The sequence below is a fragment of the Apodemus sylvaticus genome, chromosome 9 (assembly GCF_947179515.1).
Source record: "Apodemus sylvaticus chromosome 9, mApoSyl1.1, whole genome shotgun sequence".
Classification (NCBI taxonomy): domain Eukaryota; kingdom Metazoa; phylum Chordata; class Mammalia; order Rodentia; family Muridae; genus Apodemus; species Apodemus sylvaticus.
The window spans coordinates 106,456,905-106,472,651 of record NC_067480.1 but is presented as its reverse complement, the minus strand read 5'-3'; the positions used below and the strand labels follow the sequence as shown (position 1 = coordinate 106,472,651).

Below are 15,747 nucleotides of genomic sequence, written 5' to 3'. Positions count from 1 at the left end.
AAACGAGTTGAATTTAGAGAGACGGGTAGAATGGGGTAGAATGAATACCCAGCATAATAAGCTCTTCACGGCCAGCTTGACCAAGCCTCTGAATTAGAATCCTCCCAGAGGCGTTTCTGCTGAAGACTTTTATGTAAAGAACAGATTCTCTGGAAATTCTTGAAAAATAAATTAGGTATGCTGTCAGTCAGTTCCAGGAAGTGGAGTTAAGCAGTGAGCACCATGGCCCTCAGTGTCTGTGGACACGTTGGGTCAGCTGTAAGACAGTTAAGACAGAGGCCACAGTTGTCACAGGCCTTTCTTCTTCCCTGTGCTTTCATCCTTCCTTCTCAGAAACTGGGGAGGGGGGAGCCATTGAGGGAACTAAACGTGTCTCTCATGTCCAGGAGAGCACAACCTTCCCATATATCCCTTCTGACTTAACTCCCTCCACTCTCAGAATCCCCACCACTTCTGAGTTCTTTGGGGGAAAGGGTGTTTCAACTTGTGATGGTTTTTATTATCTAACTCCAGTAACCAACCAATAGAAAATTGAGGAAATTATTTAAAAGACCAAGTTCTATATACCTATGTTTCACTTACATTCTCAGTCTATAGATAAAATTTAAAATTTTTAAGCCATTACTTATTATGCTTTAAAATAATTTTGCGGGGTTTGAAAGTTCTTGTGAGCACTGGTGATTATTTTTAGTTAGGCGTAGAAGCCTAAACATTGTTTATGCCATTTTTGGTTAAACTCTGATATCCACACATGTTGTCAGAAATCGGGGCACGTATGCTATAGCCCTAAATAGCCTATATACCTAGCGTGGGGTATTGGACAGATAAAGAATAAACCTGTGTCTGTTGCTACAGAATAGTATACATGGTGCGCTCCTCTGTGAGTACAGCAGATCGGAGCAGAGAACGTGCCACTTTATGGAAAGCAGTGGTCTCTCCGGGGTTAGCATGCTGTCAGGAGCCAGGGTAGATTGTAGGCAGCTGCACGGCCATGAGCCTAGAGAGCACCGGCCTCCCTATCACACACCCTGCCGTGTCCTCAGGCACAGCAGCCTGTACGACTACCGAAACTTACAGCATGGAGGAAAGAAACTGAAAACCAGCTTTGCCACCTATACAGAAATAACAAATGTAGTAATTTAACAAATATTGCCAGGATTTATCACTGAACAAGAGGTCTCTGCTCATGATACTTACCCCTAGCGGGGGTTGGTGACTTCAGCAGACATAATAAATATACTTAATGAGACCTTTGAAGACAGTTGATCTAAGAAAAAGAAAAGCAGCTGAGTAAGGGGTTCGTGCTGGGGTGAGTGGGGTTTAAATAGCAGGCAGGATTTGACCTGAGACTCCAGAAAGGCGGTCCTGAAGCACAGGTAGGGCCAGAGGCTCTGCTGGGAAAGGTTCCCAGGAGGAATGGGGCTTCCGGTTGTGAGAGTCACTGCAAGTTACTTAAAGGTCTTAGCTTTGGTTCCTTCCGAAAGAGGAAGGCATCTGGAAAGTTTAAGCAGTAGAATGGAATGTTAAATTTTATTTTAAAACAGTTACTGTTGATCTAAAATTGAAGATAGGGGAGAAAGCAGATGTAGGATTGCTCTGGTTGTCTGCTGAACACTGTTGAATTTTCCAGGCTGTGAGTGAGTCTTTCCATTTCTTCTAATATTAAATGTATAGGTACATGTATAGGCATGGGGTCATATATAATGCCTTTTTTTTTTCAGGGAAGAGTACACATGATAATTTTCCTATAATAGTTTTATACATATATAATTAGACTATTCACATTTGAGAAAAAAAATTGGTATTTGTTTCTCTATACCTGAGTTACTTCGATTCCTGGGGTGCTTTCCGGTCACACCCATTTTTCTGCGAATCCATTTTCCTTTACAGCTGAACAAGACATCATTGTGTATGTACTACGCTTTGTTGTCTGGTCCCCATGTGGTGGACAGCCAGGCTGTTCCATATCTGGGCTGTTGTGACTAGCACAGCAGTAAACATAGCTGTGCTAGTTTCTGGTGTGCTGAGACTCCCTAGGTCTATACCTGGCAGAGGTACAACTGTATACTATGCTAGTTTAGTCTGGTTTCCATAATAGCTGTGACCGATTTCATCCCCACACTGTATATGTCTTCACCTCTTCCCCATCCGTCCGTTTCTTGTTGTTTTCCTGACAACTGTTGTGACTGGGGTGAGATGCAATCTCACAACAGTTGTGATTTGTAGTTTCCTAATGGCTACAGGTATTGCGCACACTCTAAGTGTGTGTTGACTGTATGTCTTTTTAGAACAGACTATCCAGTTCATTAACCATTTATTGGTTAGATGATTTATCCTTTTGTGTGCTTTTAGTACTTTATAGATCTAGGTATTAATTCTGTTAGTCATTTAGACTGGCAAAGGTTTCCGCCCACTCTGTAGGACTCCACCTTTGCTTTTTCATTTTATGCAGTCTCTTGACAGTTCTTGGACTTACTTCATGTGCTGTTGAAGCCTTTTACAAAACCTTTGACCCTGTGTCTTGCAGTGTTGAGCAAATCTTTATTAGTGCTTCAGTATTGTTGCTGTTACAGATCTGAATTGTTTATATCCTCTTGATACATGTTTGTAGGTCATACACATCTAAGAATTTATGTTTCTTCAGTTTTTATGAGAAAGGTTTCAAAATATTCCCCAATGGTTCTCTGAATTTCATCAGAATCTGTTGTAATATCCCCCCTTTCATCTCTCATTTTGTTAATTTGGATTTTGTCTCTCCTTTGATTACATTGGATAGGGACTTATCAATCTTGTTACTCTTCAAGAAGTGCCAGCTCTGGGCTCACTGTGTAGTTCTGTTAGTCATTATTTCTACCCTGATCATCCAGCTTCCTTGCCCTCCACTGCCATTGGCCTTGCTTTGTTGGTCTTTCTCTAAGACTTTGACATACAGCATTACTTTGTTTGAAAGCTTTAATTGTTTTTAAAGATTAAGTTATTTTTATATTTTGTGTGTGAATGTTTCCATGCATGTATGTCTGCACCATGTACATGCCTGGTGTCCACATGCCAGAGGAGAATGTCTCTGGGGCTGACTAGAGCTGCCAACACCATCATGTCGGTGCTGGAAATGCAGTCTGTTCCCTTGCAAGAGCAGCAATTGCCTTCTCCACTGGGGCCACAGATCAGCCTCCTCCCATTTCCTGTTTAATTTATGTCCTCAGAGTTTAGACTTTCCTCTTAAAACTGCTGTGACTGTATCCCAAAGGCTGTGGTGAGTTATAATTACACTTTTGCTTTCATTTGGTTCTAAGAAGTTTCTAGGTATAATCCCTCCCCAAAATGAATTCAGTGACTGTTGATCATTTAAGAGAGAGTTTCTCAATGTCCAAGCAGTTGTACAGTTCCTCTGGTTTCCCTAGTGGCTGATTTCTGCCTTTCTTCCACTATCACATAAGATTTAAGACATTATTTTGAAGCCCAGCGTAGTTGATCTCCTGGACCCACGTGATGGAAGGGAAGATGCAGCTCTTGCCAGCATCCGCTGAGTTGCACACATGTGCCATGGTGTGCACACACTGCATACTAATGCAAAGAAACAAATACATGCAAAGTTTTTCAAAGAAATTCTTTTGATTATTTTCTGTTTTCAACTTGCTTTGGGACTTATCTCTTTTGGGGAAAGTTCTGTAGGCTGTTGAGAAGAATGTGTATTCCTGTTCTGTTCTGTTCTACTAGGTATGATATTCTAGGAATAGATATGTGTTAAGTCCATTTGGTTTGTTATGTAATATAACTCCAGGTTTTTCGTTGGTTCTTGTTTGAATGACCTGTCTAAAAATGGGGGACAGAGTAATGCTGAAGAGATGATCGTGTTAAGAGCACTTGCTTCTTTTCCCAAGAACCTGGCATCAATTCCCGGGGCATGTCAACTTTGTAACTCCAGTTCCAAAGGCGTCTAACGCCCTCTTCTAGTCTCTGTGGGCACCACATACAGGTTAGTGCACAGAAATACATGCAGGCAAAACACCTATTCACATCAAATAAGTACTAAGCAAGAACGTGGGGTTTGAAGGTCACCCACTCTCTGTTTCAGGGTCTGACTGGCCTTCATGCCCTCTAGTGTTTGTTTTATGAACCCAGGGCCCCCAGTCTGGCCCATTGTTACTTCTAGTTGTTGTATCCTCTTGATGAATTATACCTTTTATTAGTATGCAGTGACCTTCTTTATCTTTTCAGATTTTATTTGGAACTCTATCACATATCAAATTAACTACATCAGCTTCTATTTGGGTGATAAATTTAACTTCTGTGAGTGTCTTCCAGCTAGGTATGTTTCTTGGAGACAACATATAGTCATATTTGTTAGCCCTTTTATTGACACATTGAGGCCATTAACATTTTGTTTGTTTGTTTGTTTCGTTTTGTTTTGGATTTGGTTTTTTCAAAACAGGGTTTCTCTGTATAGCCTGGCTGGAGCTCACTCTGTAGAACAGGTTGGCCTCAAACTCAGAAATCCACCTGCCTCTGCCTCTCAGAGTGCTAGGATTACAGGCGTGCGCCACCACCGCCCGGCACCATTAACATTTAAGGAATTGGAAGATATTGTGGGGATTGTTGTGTGGGTGTTTGTTTGTTGTTAGTATTGAGAGTTTTCTGAGTGACTCAGGCTAGGCATGGCAGAGGCGTTCCTCGTCGATCACCCCATCATCCGTTCACCTCATGGAGTTTATTCTCTTTAGATTACAGTGCATTGGACTTTCTTCCCTCTCTGTGCAGAGCATTCTTTCTGAAACATTCCTGTGGTGCTGGCCTCATTTGTGCTTGTCTTGAAATGTCCTGATTTCTCCAGTGCTTTTAAAAGCGCTGTGCCGAACATGGTTGTCCTGGTTGGCAGCTGTGTGCCTTACAGGTTGAAGTGTCTGCTCCTGGCTTTTCTCAGTGCAGGCCCCTGAGGCCGGCGCCGGAGCTTGCTCCGGTGAGTCTTACTTTGTAAGCATGTGGGGCCTTCCCTTCAGCACGTACTGTACCTTTGCTCTGAGTTCCTGACATCCTGACTGCATGCTGCTTCTCTGCTTGTGTCCACCTAGATTTTTAAGTGTCTTTCATTCGGTGGTCCAGTTCTTTGGCTAGATTTAGGAAGTTTTTTAACTATAATTCTGTTAAGTGGTTCTCTCTGCCTTAATCTTTATGTCCAGTTCTTACCTCAAGGATTCTTAGGTTGGTCTCTTAGTCAAATGCAGGAGGTCCCAGCCACTGCCATTGGGTTTCCTGTTCCGACAGGGACACTCTAACAGAGAAGCTTGGCGCCCGGCTTTTTTTAGGGTCGTTGAGCTTTTGTTTCCCAACAACTATTTGGGACTATTCCAGAGTCTCGGTTCCCTTGCTGCTGTACAGTATAGAACATGTAGAAAGCCATGCATGCTATAGCTCTCTCTCTCTCTCTTCACACGTTCTGTAGAGGTGTCCGTTAGCTTTGTAGATCTGAAGTGCCAGCTTTCATTTTAGTTATTTTGCTGACTGTTTTCTGCTTTCTAGTTCATCAAATTTTACCTGGCTTTATTCTTTTTACTTGCTTTGGATTTCATTTACTCTTTTTCTAGCTTTTCAAAGCAGAAATATAAATTGTTGATTTAAGGCCTGTATGTTCAAAGTATGTAATGTTATAAATTTTCTTCTATTGCTTTAACTGCTCCCTGTTTGTTTTAATATGTTGTATTCTCAGTTAAAATCAAATTTCAGTATTATGTTATCATGTGACTACTTAAATGGCCAGTGAGTTATTTAGAAATTGTATTCTGGGAAGTTTACCAGACTTCAGGTCACTCTTAGATTCAGGATCAGGTGTGAATTCCTTCTAGTGTTTATAATTCAAGGGGAGCTGTATTCCACTGATACAACACCCACTGCCAACAACTGTGGATGAGTTGTGTGCCTTGGTGTGATAGCCCTGCTGTCTTCCTGTTCTCTGCTGTGGTGAGCCATCATTTACAGTCCATCTCTATGTGAACCTATTCTTCATCCATACATTTTGTGTGATGGATTTAAGAAAAGGGGATTTCCACCCCCACCTGCCAGGTTTTGTTGCTGAAAATACAGGAGAAATGTTCTTTCTAGCTTTCTTCAGCCAGAGTCTCAGTGCTATATGCTTTGAGCTATAGTTTGAGTAGCATTTTAGAGTTGTCACAATAGAAGCAGAATGAAAGAGATTGGTCCTTTACACATTAAGTGACCTCAAGGCTGTGTTGCAGGCAAAGCCTTGCTCTTGAATGTCATGGAATCCCCTCCATTACTTTGTTGTCATAAATTCTCCTTTTACCACTTAGAGTGGCACTCTCGGGCTACAGCACATAACAGGAGTGACTTTCTTCTCCTCTAGTTTAAGTTGCTGGCACATTTCATACTTTGTATGGGCAAATGGCAGTGCTCAGAGGATTGCAACCCAAGCTTTCTGTTTGTAGTACAACATTGCATCTATATAAAAAGCGTAGTCTCGGCCCTGGGCCTGCTTGTTCTTGGAACTGACAGTGTATAATTAGGTACTTTATTCCAGTCTAGTGACTTTTAAATGATCAGAGTCCAAGGGAGCTATCTGAGCAGAGCTTTAGGCTAGTAAAGGACAAAGATAAGGAATGAAGACATCTTTGATTATTTCCCATTGTACAACAGTGTGCCTAACTGAAGTTTAAATGTTTAAAAGGAAACAACTAGTTTGTGGAAATGATTATAAGATGTGCTTGTTTTGTAGAATTTTAGCTGTCTAATGTTGGTCAGTATGCTCTGTTTTTTGATAACGTATTTTATTTTCTTACTTTTCTTTTTCAGAAAATTCTTCCAGGAGGAAACACATCATTTGATGTAGTTTTTCTTGCAAGAGTAGTAGGAAATGTAGAAAATACTTTATTTATTAACACATCAAACCACGGGGTGTTCACTTATCAGGTAAGATCTTTATTGTGCGTCCTTTTCTGTACAGACATGACCAGCAAATCTGATAACCTTCCGTAGCCTGGGTATGAACTCCAGGGAGAAGAGGAAATACAGGACCAGGACGTTAGTTAGACTTGATTGATTGCTTTTGTTGTTTGTTTGTTTGTTTGTTTGTTTGTAGTATCAGGAAATGCACTGAGGCCCTCGAGTACATATTCTAGATGGGCACTCTGCCAGCTGCCTACGCTCCTGACTATGTCTGCTCTGTGACTAGACTAACAGAGAATGAAGGGCCTGGCTCTCCCTGGCCTAACCCAGGCGGTCATCGGTGTTTTCTGACAGTTACAGTCCGCTTGTTAAGATGAGCTTCAGTGACCTGGTGTACTCTAGTGTACATCTGTCCTTCCCACAGCTGCTGCCCCTCCAAGTCTAGCCTAAATATGCCTCATCTGTCTGCTGCTCTTGGCCCTGCCCCTGCTCCTTCTCAAGTGTCACCTCTGCTACCTCTCACTGTGCCCACTCTTTCTCCTTCTATGACTTACTTTATAATTACAGCACATTTTATAACAGTCTCTGCCTCTTCCACATCTGCCCACTACCACAGTAAGTGCCACGAGCACAGACTCATTATTTAGTGTGTTCACTACTGTGTGTGTGCTGTGCCTGGTACAGCATAGACAGTAACTATTTGTCATTTGAATAGCTGCCTTTCCCTCTCATCAGCCTAGGTGAGATGTTCCAGCAGGGTTAGCCTGAGCCTGGCTTCACAGCCAGGCATTGTCTGGGTCACGGCTCCATCCCTTACTAGTTGGAGTGGGGGAATTTTCAGCTTCCTGTTTGCTTCTCTGTATGTAGTCCATGGTCTAGTGAAGGACTGTTCACATTTTAGTTCCCAGTGTGCTGAAAGTCACCCAGAAGTCATTCTGGATGTGTGTAAAGAATTCTCATGGCAGCCCGAATTCGTCCAAACTATGAAAATGCTAGTTTACAAAGCAACTCAAAACTTTTTATTTTCCTTTGAAATAGGTATTTGGTGTTGGGGTTCCAAATCCGTATCGATTAAGGCCATTTCTCGGGGCCAGGGTCCCCGTGAACAGCAGCTTTTCACCTATCATAAACATACACAATCCTCACAGCGAGCCTTTACAGGTGAGTTTCTGTTCTTTTCCAGAGGGTAACTTTAATCTTCATTTTCGTGGATATTAATGCCTAGCAAGAAATCTCAAGTCTGTCACTGTTGCCAAGACTATGTAAAATCAAGTCCTAGGGTTTTATAAGTGGGCTCAAGAGGTGTTGGGCAATCCGTAACTGTTTACTTGTTATCGGTGTTTCTCAGTCTTTGTTGTGACCTAGATATCTCCACTTGGAATTTACTTTCTCCACTCCTTTCCCAGTTATTCCTTGTTTGTTTGCTAAGGGGGTGGGTGGGTGGTCATGCAGGCCTCGCACTTGCTGGACAAACATTCTGCCTCTCAGCTGTGCCCAGTTGTGCCAAATGCACATCACAGGACTCAGCAAGATCGTAGCGCTAGCGCTAGCGAGCCTGCAGAGTGTGGCCTTCACCTCAGACAACAAAACAAAGCCACAAGCAGAGACGCCTCAGCTTATCTGGGAGGTCTGCATCTTACTGCTTTGTTCTCTTTGTTTCCTGGGAGACTTTATGATAAAACAAGTAATAAATCTATCCCACTTTGTCCCAGATTGACTAAAGTTAACACAATGTATCTGTTCTTTGTAAAGCACCAAAGTCCTCTGCTATCAAAGGAAAGTTTCCCACTGTCTTACCCACTCTTCTCCTTAATGTTTACCTAAAAGAAAAGAAGGCAGGTGTGCAAACCAAGTGTCCTCAGTCAGTACCTACTGCACTCAACACCGTCACCCACCACTGTAGCAGAACCCTGGTGACGGCCTAGACATCCATCAGTGTGTGAGTCTGTAAGAATCTGTGATGTACGAACAGGCAAGTCGGCACTTCTAATCTCAGGACTTGGAAAGGAAAAGCAAAAGGATTGTTTCCGGCCCCCTGTAGCAAGGCCATGTCACATGTGAAAACAAAGCATACAGATAAAAATGAACTATTAATATAACTTGGTGAATATCGTGGTGATTACATTGAAAGGAAAAAAACAAAACAGGCCAAATAGTATTTATTCTGTGTGTAGAAACCTCTAGAAGAGAGGCGGGAAAGGTGGCTCCGTGGATAAGAATGCTTATTCTTCCAGCATGAGGTCCTGAAAGACTTCGGCATGGTGGGACTTACCTGTAATCCCAGCACTGGGGATATAAGGTCAAGCCAGTTCCAAGAGCTCACTAAGCCAACCAAATCTGAAAGACCAGCAGGCTTCCAGCTCAGTGAGAGACCATCTCACGGCAACACAGGAAAATGCCCAGTGGTCTGCTCTGGCCTCCTCGGGCACACACCACACAGGAGGGATGTGGGAGGGAGTCCTCTATGATGTTTGAAATGGCCCAGTAACTATTGGCAGCTGTAATCTCTTGATGCTGTAGACCGTGAGTCCTTGCCCCTGCTCAGCCTCTGCTGAGCACAGTTGCACGTTAGACAGCCTCTTTCCAGCACTCCAGAGAAACCTTTTTTGGTAGGTCTGGTATTGGGGTTCAAACCCAGAGCTTTGCACATGCTAGGTACATATACTCTCAGCTCAGAAACCAAGTGTTTTGATTTCTATTAGAACTGCACATTTATCTCAGAGTTTTAATCTTCTTATGTCACGGTTCTGATGGTTATTGGATCCACCACTAGATCTAGCTATATATAAAATTTATGTGTACATGTAAATTTTTTGGTTTGGTTTTTCTGAAATGGCTTCATGTAGCCTAAGTTGGCCACAGATTGTGCAGCTGTAGATGGCCTTGAATTCAAGATTGCCTCAGCCTCCCAAGAGCTGAGAAGACGGGCCTGTGGCTCTGTACCCAGCCTTAAGTTTTTATTTCCCAAACTTCATCATTTACATGTATTTTTATTTTTTAAAAAAAGGTGTTCTGTTGCCTCCTACTTTCTAAAACTACACTGCTTTCTTACTACCTGCTTTCTAAAACTACACTGCTTCTAGGTTTACTTTTCAGAGTTACCGTGAGTCAGTCTAAACCCTCTGGCTTATGCACGAGCCGTGGGGGCTGTCTTCTTGTCCCAGTTTGTCTACTTCTGTGTCCGTCCAATAAGAAGTGAGAGTGCTGGTGCCCTCTTGTCAGCAAGCTGCTCGTGGTGACAGTGCTGTGTGCTTTGTCCAGGTTGTGGAGATGTATTCGAGTGGAGGCGACCTTCACCTAGAGCTCCCAACAGGTCAGCAAGGAGGCACCAGGAAACTGTGGGTGAGTGGAAGCAGAGCCTGCTCCTGTGCACCCCGGGAAGTCTGGCACTCTCTTCTTCTTTTAAATGGTTCATGGAAGAGTTCTTCCCAGCATTCAGCACATACATTATGACAAAGTTCTGGGGCTCTGCCGCAAGAGGGCATTCAAGCCAACGTGGAGATCTTTTGATATACAACCTGAAGAATAGATTATGAACATAACGATTAAAGCAACATAAACAAGAAATGGTTTACAGAATGAAAAGGAACAGATTAGTTTTAGGTGTATGGTAATTATTCAACATAAAGGGGAAATTGATCTAAACGCTTCGGCTTCCTTTCAGTATGTAAAAAGATAGCAGTTTTACATAAAAGCTAATCTTGTTCATCTATTTACTGTTTAAAAAAAGACACTTTCAGAAAATGTGCCCAAAATTTTTGTTTAAAGAAAAATACACATTAAAAACTATTTTAGACTGTGGAACAGGAGGAAGGAGCAGCTAGAGACATGGTTCAGTGGTTAGTTAGGAGGGCTAGCTCTCCATCTAGCACCACGAGGTGGCTCTCACCCATCCTTAAATCCTCTTCCAAGAAACCCAGTGCCCTCTTCTGGCCTCCACATACACCAGGCAAACATGACACATGCACGCACACACACACACACACACACACACACACACACACACACACACAGACACACAATGAATCTCTATCACGTGATCCCAACCAGTCATTTTGAAATGACTTGCTAATCATCATTTCTTAAACTTGGTAGTGTATTAAAATGTTTTTTGTTGACCCTGAGATTCAGTAGGACTTAAAATAGGAGAAAAGGTGTATTGTATAATTTGATTGCTGTATACAATAACCCTTCAAGAATCTTTTCATCTAGTATTTATTTTCAAAAATGGAACTAGAAATGTGTAGCCTAGAAATCTGCTCTGAGAATGAGCCACCGGGGCTGGAGACATCGCTCAGCAGTTAGGAGCATGTGCTGCTCTTCCAGAGGACCCAAGGTCAGTTCTCAGCACCCGCATGAGGTACCTCAGCACTGTCTCAGCCTCAGATCCAGGGACCTCTGGCCTCAGTGGGTATGTGCACCTATGTGCATGCACACAGACACGCCTGTGCACACAGTGCAGTGAGGCACTGAGAAGCGCAGATCACTTCAGAACAGGGACTCCAGGCTCCATAACTCCTGCTGGGCTCTAAAAAAAGTCACTTTAGATCACATGCTTCCTGTTATATACATACATAGAGGTTCACTGCATGAGAAGTTTACACAAGTCACTTTACATCAAATGCTTTATGTTACATACATTTATAGAAATCCACTACATCAGAGGTTTATATCCAACTTTGAAACTTTGATACAAGTACAACTTTTTGCTCAATTTTCTATTCCACGGGCTATTGACCCACTGTACATTTACAACTAGGGGATGTGAATTTATATATCTTTGATCAAGCTTCCTTGTCATAGATTGTTTTCTCTTGTGAAATGCAATACCTAGAAAGTGTCTAAGTGAATAGATAAGGTCTTAGACGTGTAAACAGCCAAGAACTGTAAGAAACCTGGCAGAGATCAGCGTGACCTTCTGATACCCTAAGTGACTGCACAGTAATAACCAGCAATGATTCCTCTGGTGAGGAAACCAGCTGTGCCCTCACCCTAGTGATGAGGAAGGGTGTGTTTTTACTTCACCAGGAATTTGGTCTGAGACACTGGGCAGTTTAGGCAGAGGTTCACTAAGCAAAGGGAGGTCGGAGAGGGCTGCCCCACAGTGGAGGTAGCAACCCCAGCGTGTTGAGGGTTTTAGGCAAGTTTTGTGAATATTTATGAAGTAGGTAGCATATTTGTGATATAACATGGTCCTTTCCCCTACCAGATCATAGCACATTTAGATTAGGTTCTCTGCACCATAGATAATTCTTCCCATGATCCTTTAGAAAGGCCCTGAAAGGGGATGGAGGACAACCACAAGAAAAATGACTTTGTAACAGAAGCAGGGTCTTCTGAGGATGCAGACCTTCACTAGTGTTTGGGAAAGTGCCTTAGATTTTTATGTAGTGAGAGCATTATCCTCATCCACGGGGAAGTTTAACCAGGAACAGTCTGTGCAACCATCAGGAGATGCAGCTCCCAAGGCACCGCTGAACTTCTATGGTTACCCGGTTGCTTGGGTCCCGTGGCTGATGTATAGCTTTTATCCTGAGAACTGGAGCCAGGGCTTTCCAAGAGCTTGCAGGCTGTGAAGACAGGACCAGGACTCTGGCTGGCTGTAGGTACCCACTGCCCAGCCCCACCATTCCTCATGCCCTCTGCCGATGCCACCCTGCCCACTTCACTGTACATCAGAAAGTCACAGGGACTGAGACCACTTCCTAGAGTTGGATAACACATCTGGGTTTTCTCCAGAAGGTTTCCACTTAACTATTTTTTACTTTGAAACTACAGCGTTAAGAAAGTAGCGGTAGGTGAAGACCAGTAACATGAGGTTTTCCTAGAAGGGGTTTTCAAGAAATTTCCAGTGATTTCCAGACAGCCAAATGAGTTCTAAAACCTGGAAAAAAATTTATATATCCATTCCTGTTGTGTTCCAGCGAGTTCCTTCTAGTGTAGTGTGTGTATGGGTGATTTCATTTAGAAGACTGAATGTTTATGGGGCGGGGCGGGGTGGGGGGGGTAGTGCACGCACTCATGTACACTGAGAGATTTACTTCAGTGGACTAGGCAAAGTGTTAGGTTTTAGATGAAAGACAGCAGAGCCTGAAGCCAATCTGGTTATCATCTGGAGAACACTATACACTTCTGGAAAATACTGCCCTCTGATAGGGACGTTTCCATTGGATAATTTCAGGACTGAATACACAACTAACATGTTACAAAGACAAAACAAAACAAAACCAACTGATTTTCTAGACTAGTTAGATTTTAAGAGGCTTTTGCAGCCTGTAGTTGTTTTCAGACCATTGGCTTGATTTATTTGTCTTGACACAACATACATCACCTATTCTAAAACATTATTTTTTATATTGTAATATTCTCTAAAATTGGAGGTTTTATGCGCTACAGTCAGTGAAGCATATGTTTAATTGGTAATGTACTATTCTTTTCCTGATAGGTGTATAAAATAACAGCGCACCTTCCGTGTGTGTAACCTAATTGAATAAACAAGGTAGCTGTACATCATTCCAGGCACTTGCTATTATAGTCTGTCTACTCACAGGAAATCCCTCCTTATGAAACCAAGGGGGTGATGAGAGCCAGCTTTTCCTCCAGAGAAGCAGACAATCACACAGCCTTCATACGGATAAAGACGAACGCGTCAGACAGCACCGAGTTCATCATTCTCCCGGTTGAGGTTGAAGTCACAACAGGTCAGTGGGGAGCTGCGTGAGTGCAGGTCACTCTGTTTTCAGCACACCCTGGCCTGGCCTGGCCTGGCCTGCCTCAGCTGAGAGAGGGATCACTGTGCACCCTTCTTTCTCCCCAGCTCCTGGAATCTATTCCTCGACTGAAATGTTAGATTTTGGAACACTTCGAACACAAGGTAAAGTAACAAAGCCTTTATGGGTCTGACTTACTTTTTTGTTTCTGTGAAGAGACACCACGGCCAATGCAACTTATAAAACAAAGCATTTAACTTAGGGGTAGGGGGAGATGCTTAGGATTCTAAAGGTTAGTCCATGAACATCCTCATGGGCAGCTTGGGAGCAGGCCGACAGGCATGGTGCTTGAGTAGCAGCCGGAGCGAGCATACTGGAAGCAGAGGCGGGCTGGGGGCTGGGGGAGCCCACACCCTCTAGGCCTTCAGGAAAGGTTGTGCCTGTGGGGGGTGGCGGCCATTCTCATTCAGACCTCCAGGAGGTGTACAGTAACCCAGTGGGGGCCCTGCTGGCTCTACTTGGAATTCAGCTTTCAAAGTTATTTCTCAGTGCAGCCTGTGGTTTTGTAGAAAGTGTTTTTGAGGGCTGGAGGGATGGCTCAGCAGTTAAGAGCACTGACTGCTCTTCTGAAGGTCCTGAGTTCAAATCCCAGCAACCACATGGTGGCTCACAACCATCTGTACAGCTACAGTGTACTCATATACATAAAATAAATAAATAAATCTTAAAAAAAAAATACATCTAGCCGGGCGGTGGTGGCGCACGCCTGTAATCCCAGCACTCTGGGAGGCAGAGGTAGGTGGATTTCTGAGTTCGAGGCCAGCCTGGTCTACAGAGTGAGTTCCAGGACAGCCAGAGCTATACAGAGAAACCCTGTCTCAAAAAAACCAAATCCAAAAAAAAAAAAAAAGAAAGTGTTTTTGAGAAACCTTCCTCCCAGGTGAGAAAATAGATTGAGATAACTTGAATCCTCTGGTAGAAAACTGAGGCAGAAAATAGTTTCTTAATCCAGTTCCTCACACACCCAATTGTGATGAACATTTTTTTTTTAAAGACATGAATTATTCAGTTGCATTATAATGACATAATTTTATCCTAAGTGGTCAAAGAAAGAATTCTAATTTTAAAATAATAAAAAAACCAAGCTAAGACAATTACTACTACTACTACCACCACCACCACTACTTCTACTACTACTATTATTATTATTATTATTATTATTATTAAGGAAAAAGTACAAAATTTGAAATTGATTTTGAACAATTTGTAATTAAGACTTATTTGTCCAGGATTAAAGGACATATTTTTGAAATTTTATATACTTTTAACATGCAAATTTTGCATAGTATCTGATGAGGTAAAGACTCTAATTTCCTGTGAAGTACACCTTTTAAAGAAATACTTCTTCTCTTCCTTTTCAACAGATCTACCAAAGGTTTTAAATCTTCATTTACTAAATTCAGGAACAAAGGATGTACCGATAACCGTAAGTCTTTGAGTGCCAATAGACACACACACTCTCTCTCTCCCTCTCCCTCTCTCTCTCTCTCCTTCTCCTTCTCCCTCTCCTCCCTGTCTCTCTTCTCTCTCTCTCTCTCTCTCTCTCTCTCTCTCTCTCTCTCTCTCACAGACACACACACTGTGCATGCATACGTTTGTATGATTTAGTAGCAGGGTTAAGTCCTTGCTCTGTGTTGTGGCCTGTAGACTCTTGGTTGTATGTGGGATATGAGAACCCTGATCTTCATCCTTTTACTTGTTCACGTAATAATCGTGTAAACATCAGCCATGCCTTGGACTGCGACCTGAAGGTGGAGCTGAGTCAGACCGCCCAGGACCCCTTTCCACTGAGCTCACTTTGAGCCCAGGCTTCTTTGGGTCCATCTAAGTGCAGTAAGGAAAGGATTAGCTGACTTACACGGTGTAGATGAATGCTGTAGCTATGTTGGCACAAGCATAGAAGATGAGAGACCAGCCAGTGCTGCATGGCGAGGTCACAGGGGCATAGACCTCTCTCTCACATTCACTGAAAACTGAGTTTTCTGAGAACCAAGGTTAGCTTTGTTTTGCTTTCAGTTTATTTCAGCATACCTTTCACATATTATAACAAGATTAGAGCCTGGCGTGTCTTTAGAGAAGC

The 15,747-nt window shown here is 42.8% G+C and overlaps 1 protein-coding gene across 3 annotated transcripts in view; it reads left to right on the top strand.

Annotated features, from left to right (window-relative positions):
* Tmem131 (transmembrane protein 131) overlaps positions 1–15,747 on the top strand; it is a 141,647-nt gene that overhangs the window by 87,546 nt on the left and 38,354 nt on the right. For all 3 annotated transcript variants that reach the window (XM_052192990.1, XM_052192989.1, XM_052192991.1), the window contains exons 6-11: positions 6,805–6,921; positions 7,936–8,058; positions 10,159–10,239; positions 13,448–13,598; positions 13,715–13,771; positions 15,032–15,093. In XM_052192990.1, the coding sequence (XP_052048950.1) occupies positions 6,805–6,921; positions 7,936–8,058; positions 10,159–10,239; positions 13,448–13,598; positions 13,715–13,771; positions 15,032–15,093 (591 nt within the window). The remainder of the gene's footprint in view (positions 1–6,804; positions 6,922–7,935; positions 8,059–10,158; positions 10,240–13,447; positions 13,599–13,714; positions 13,772–15,031; positions 15,094–15,747) is intronic.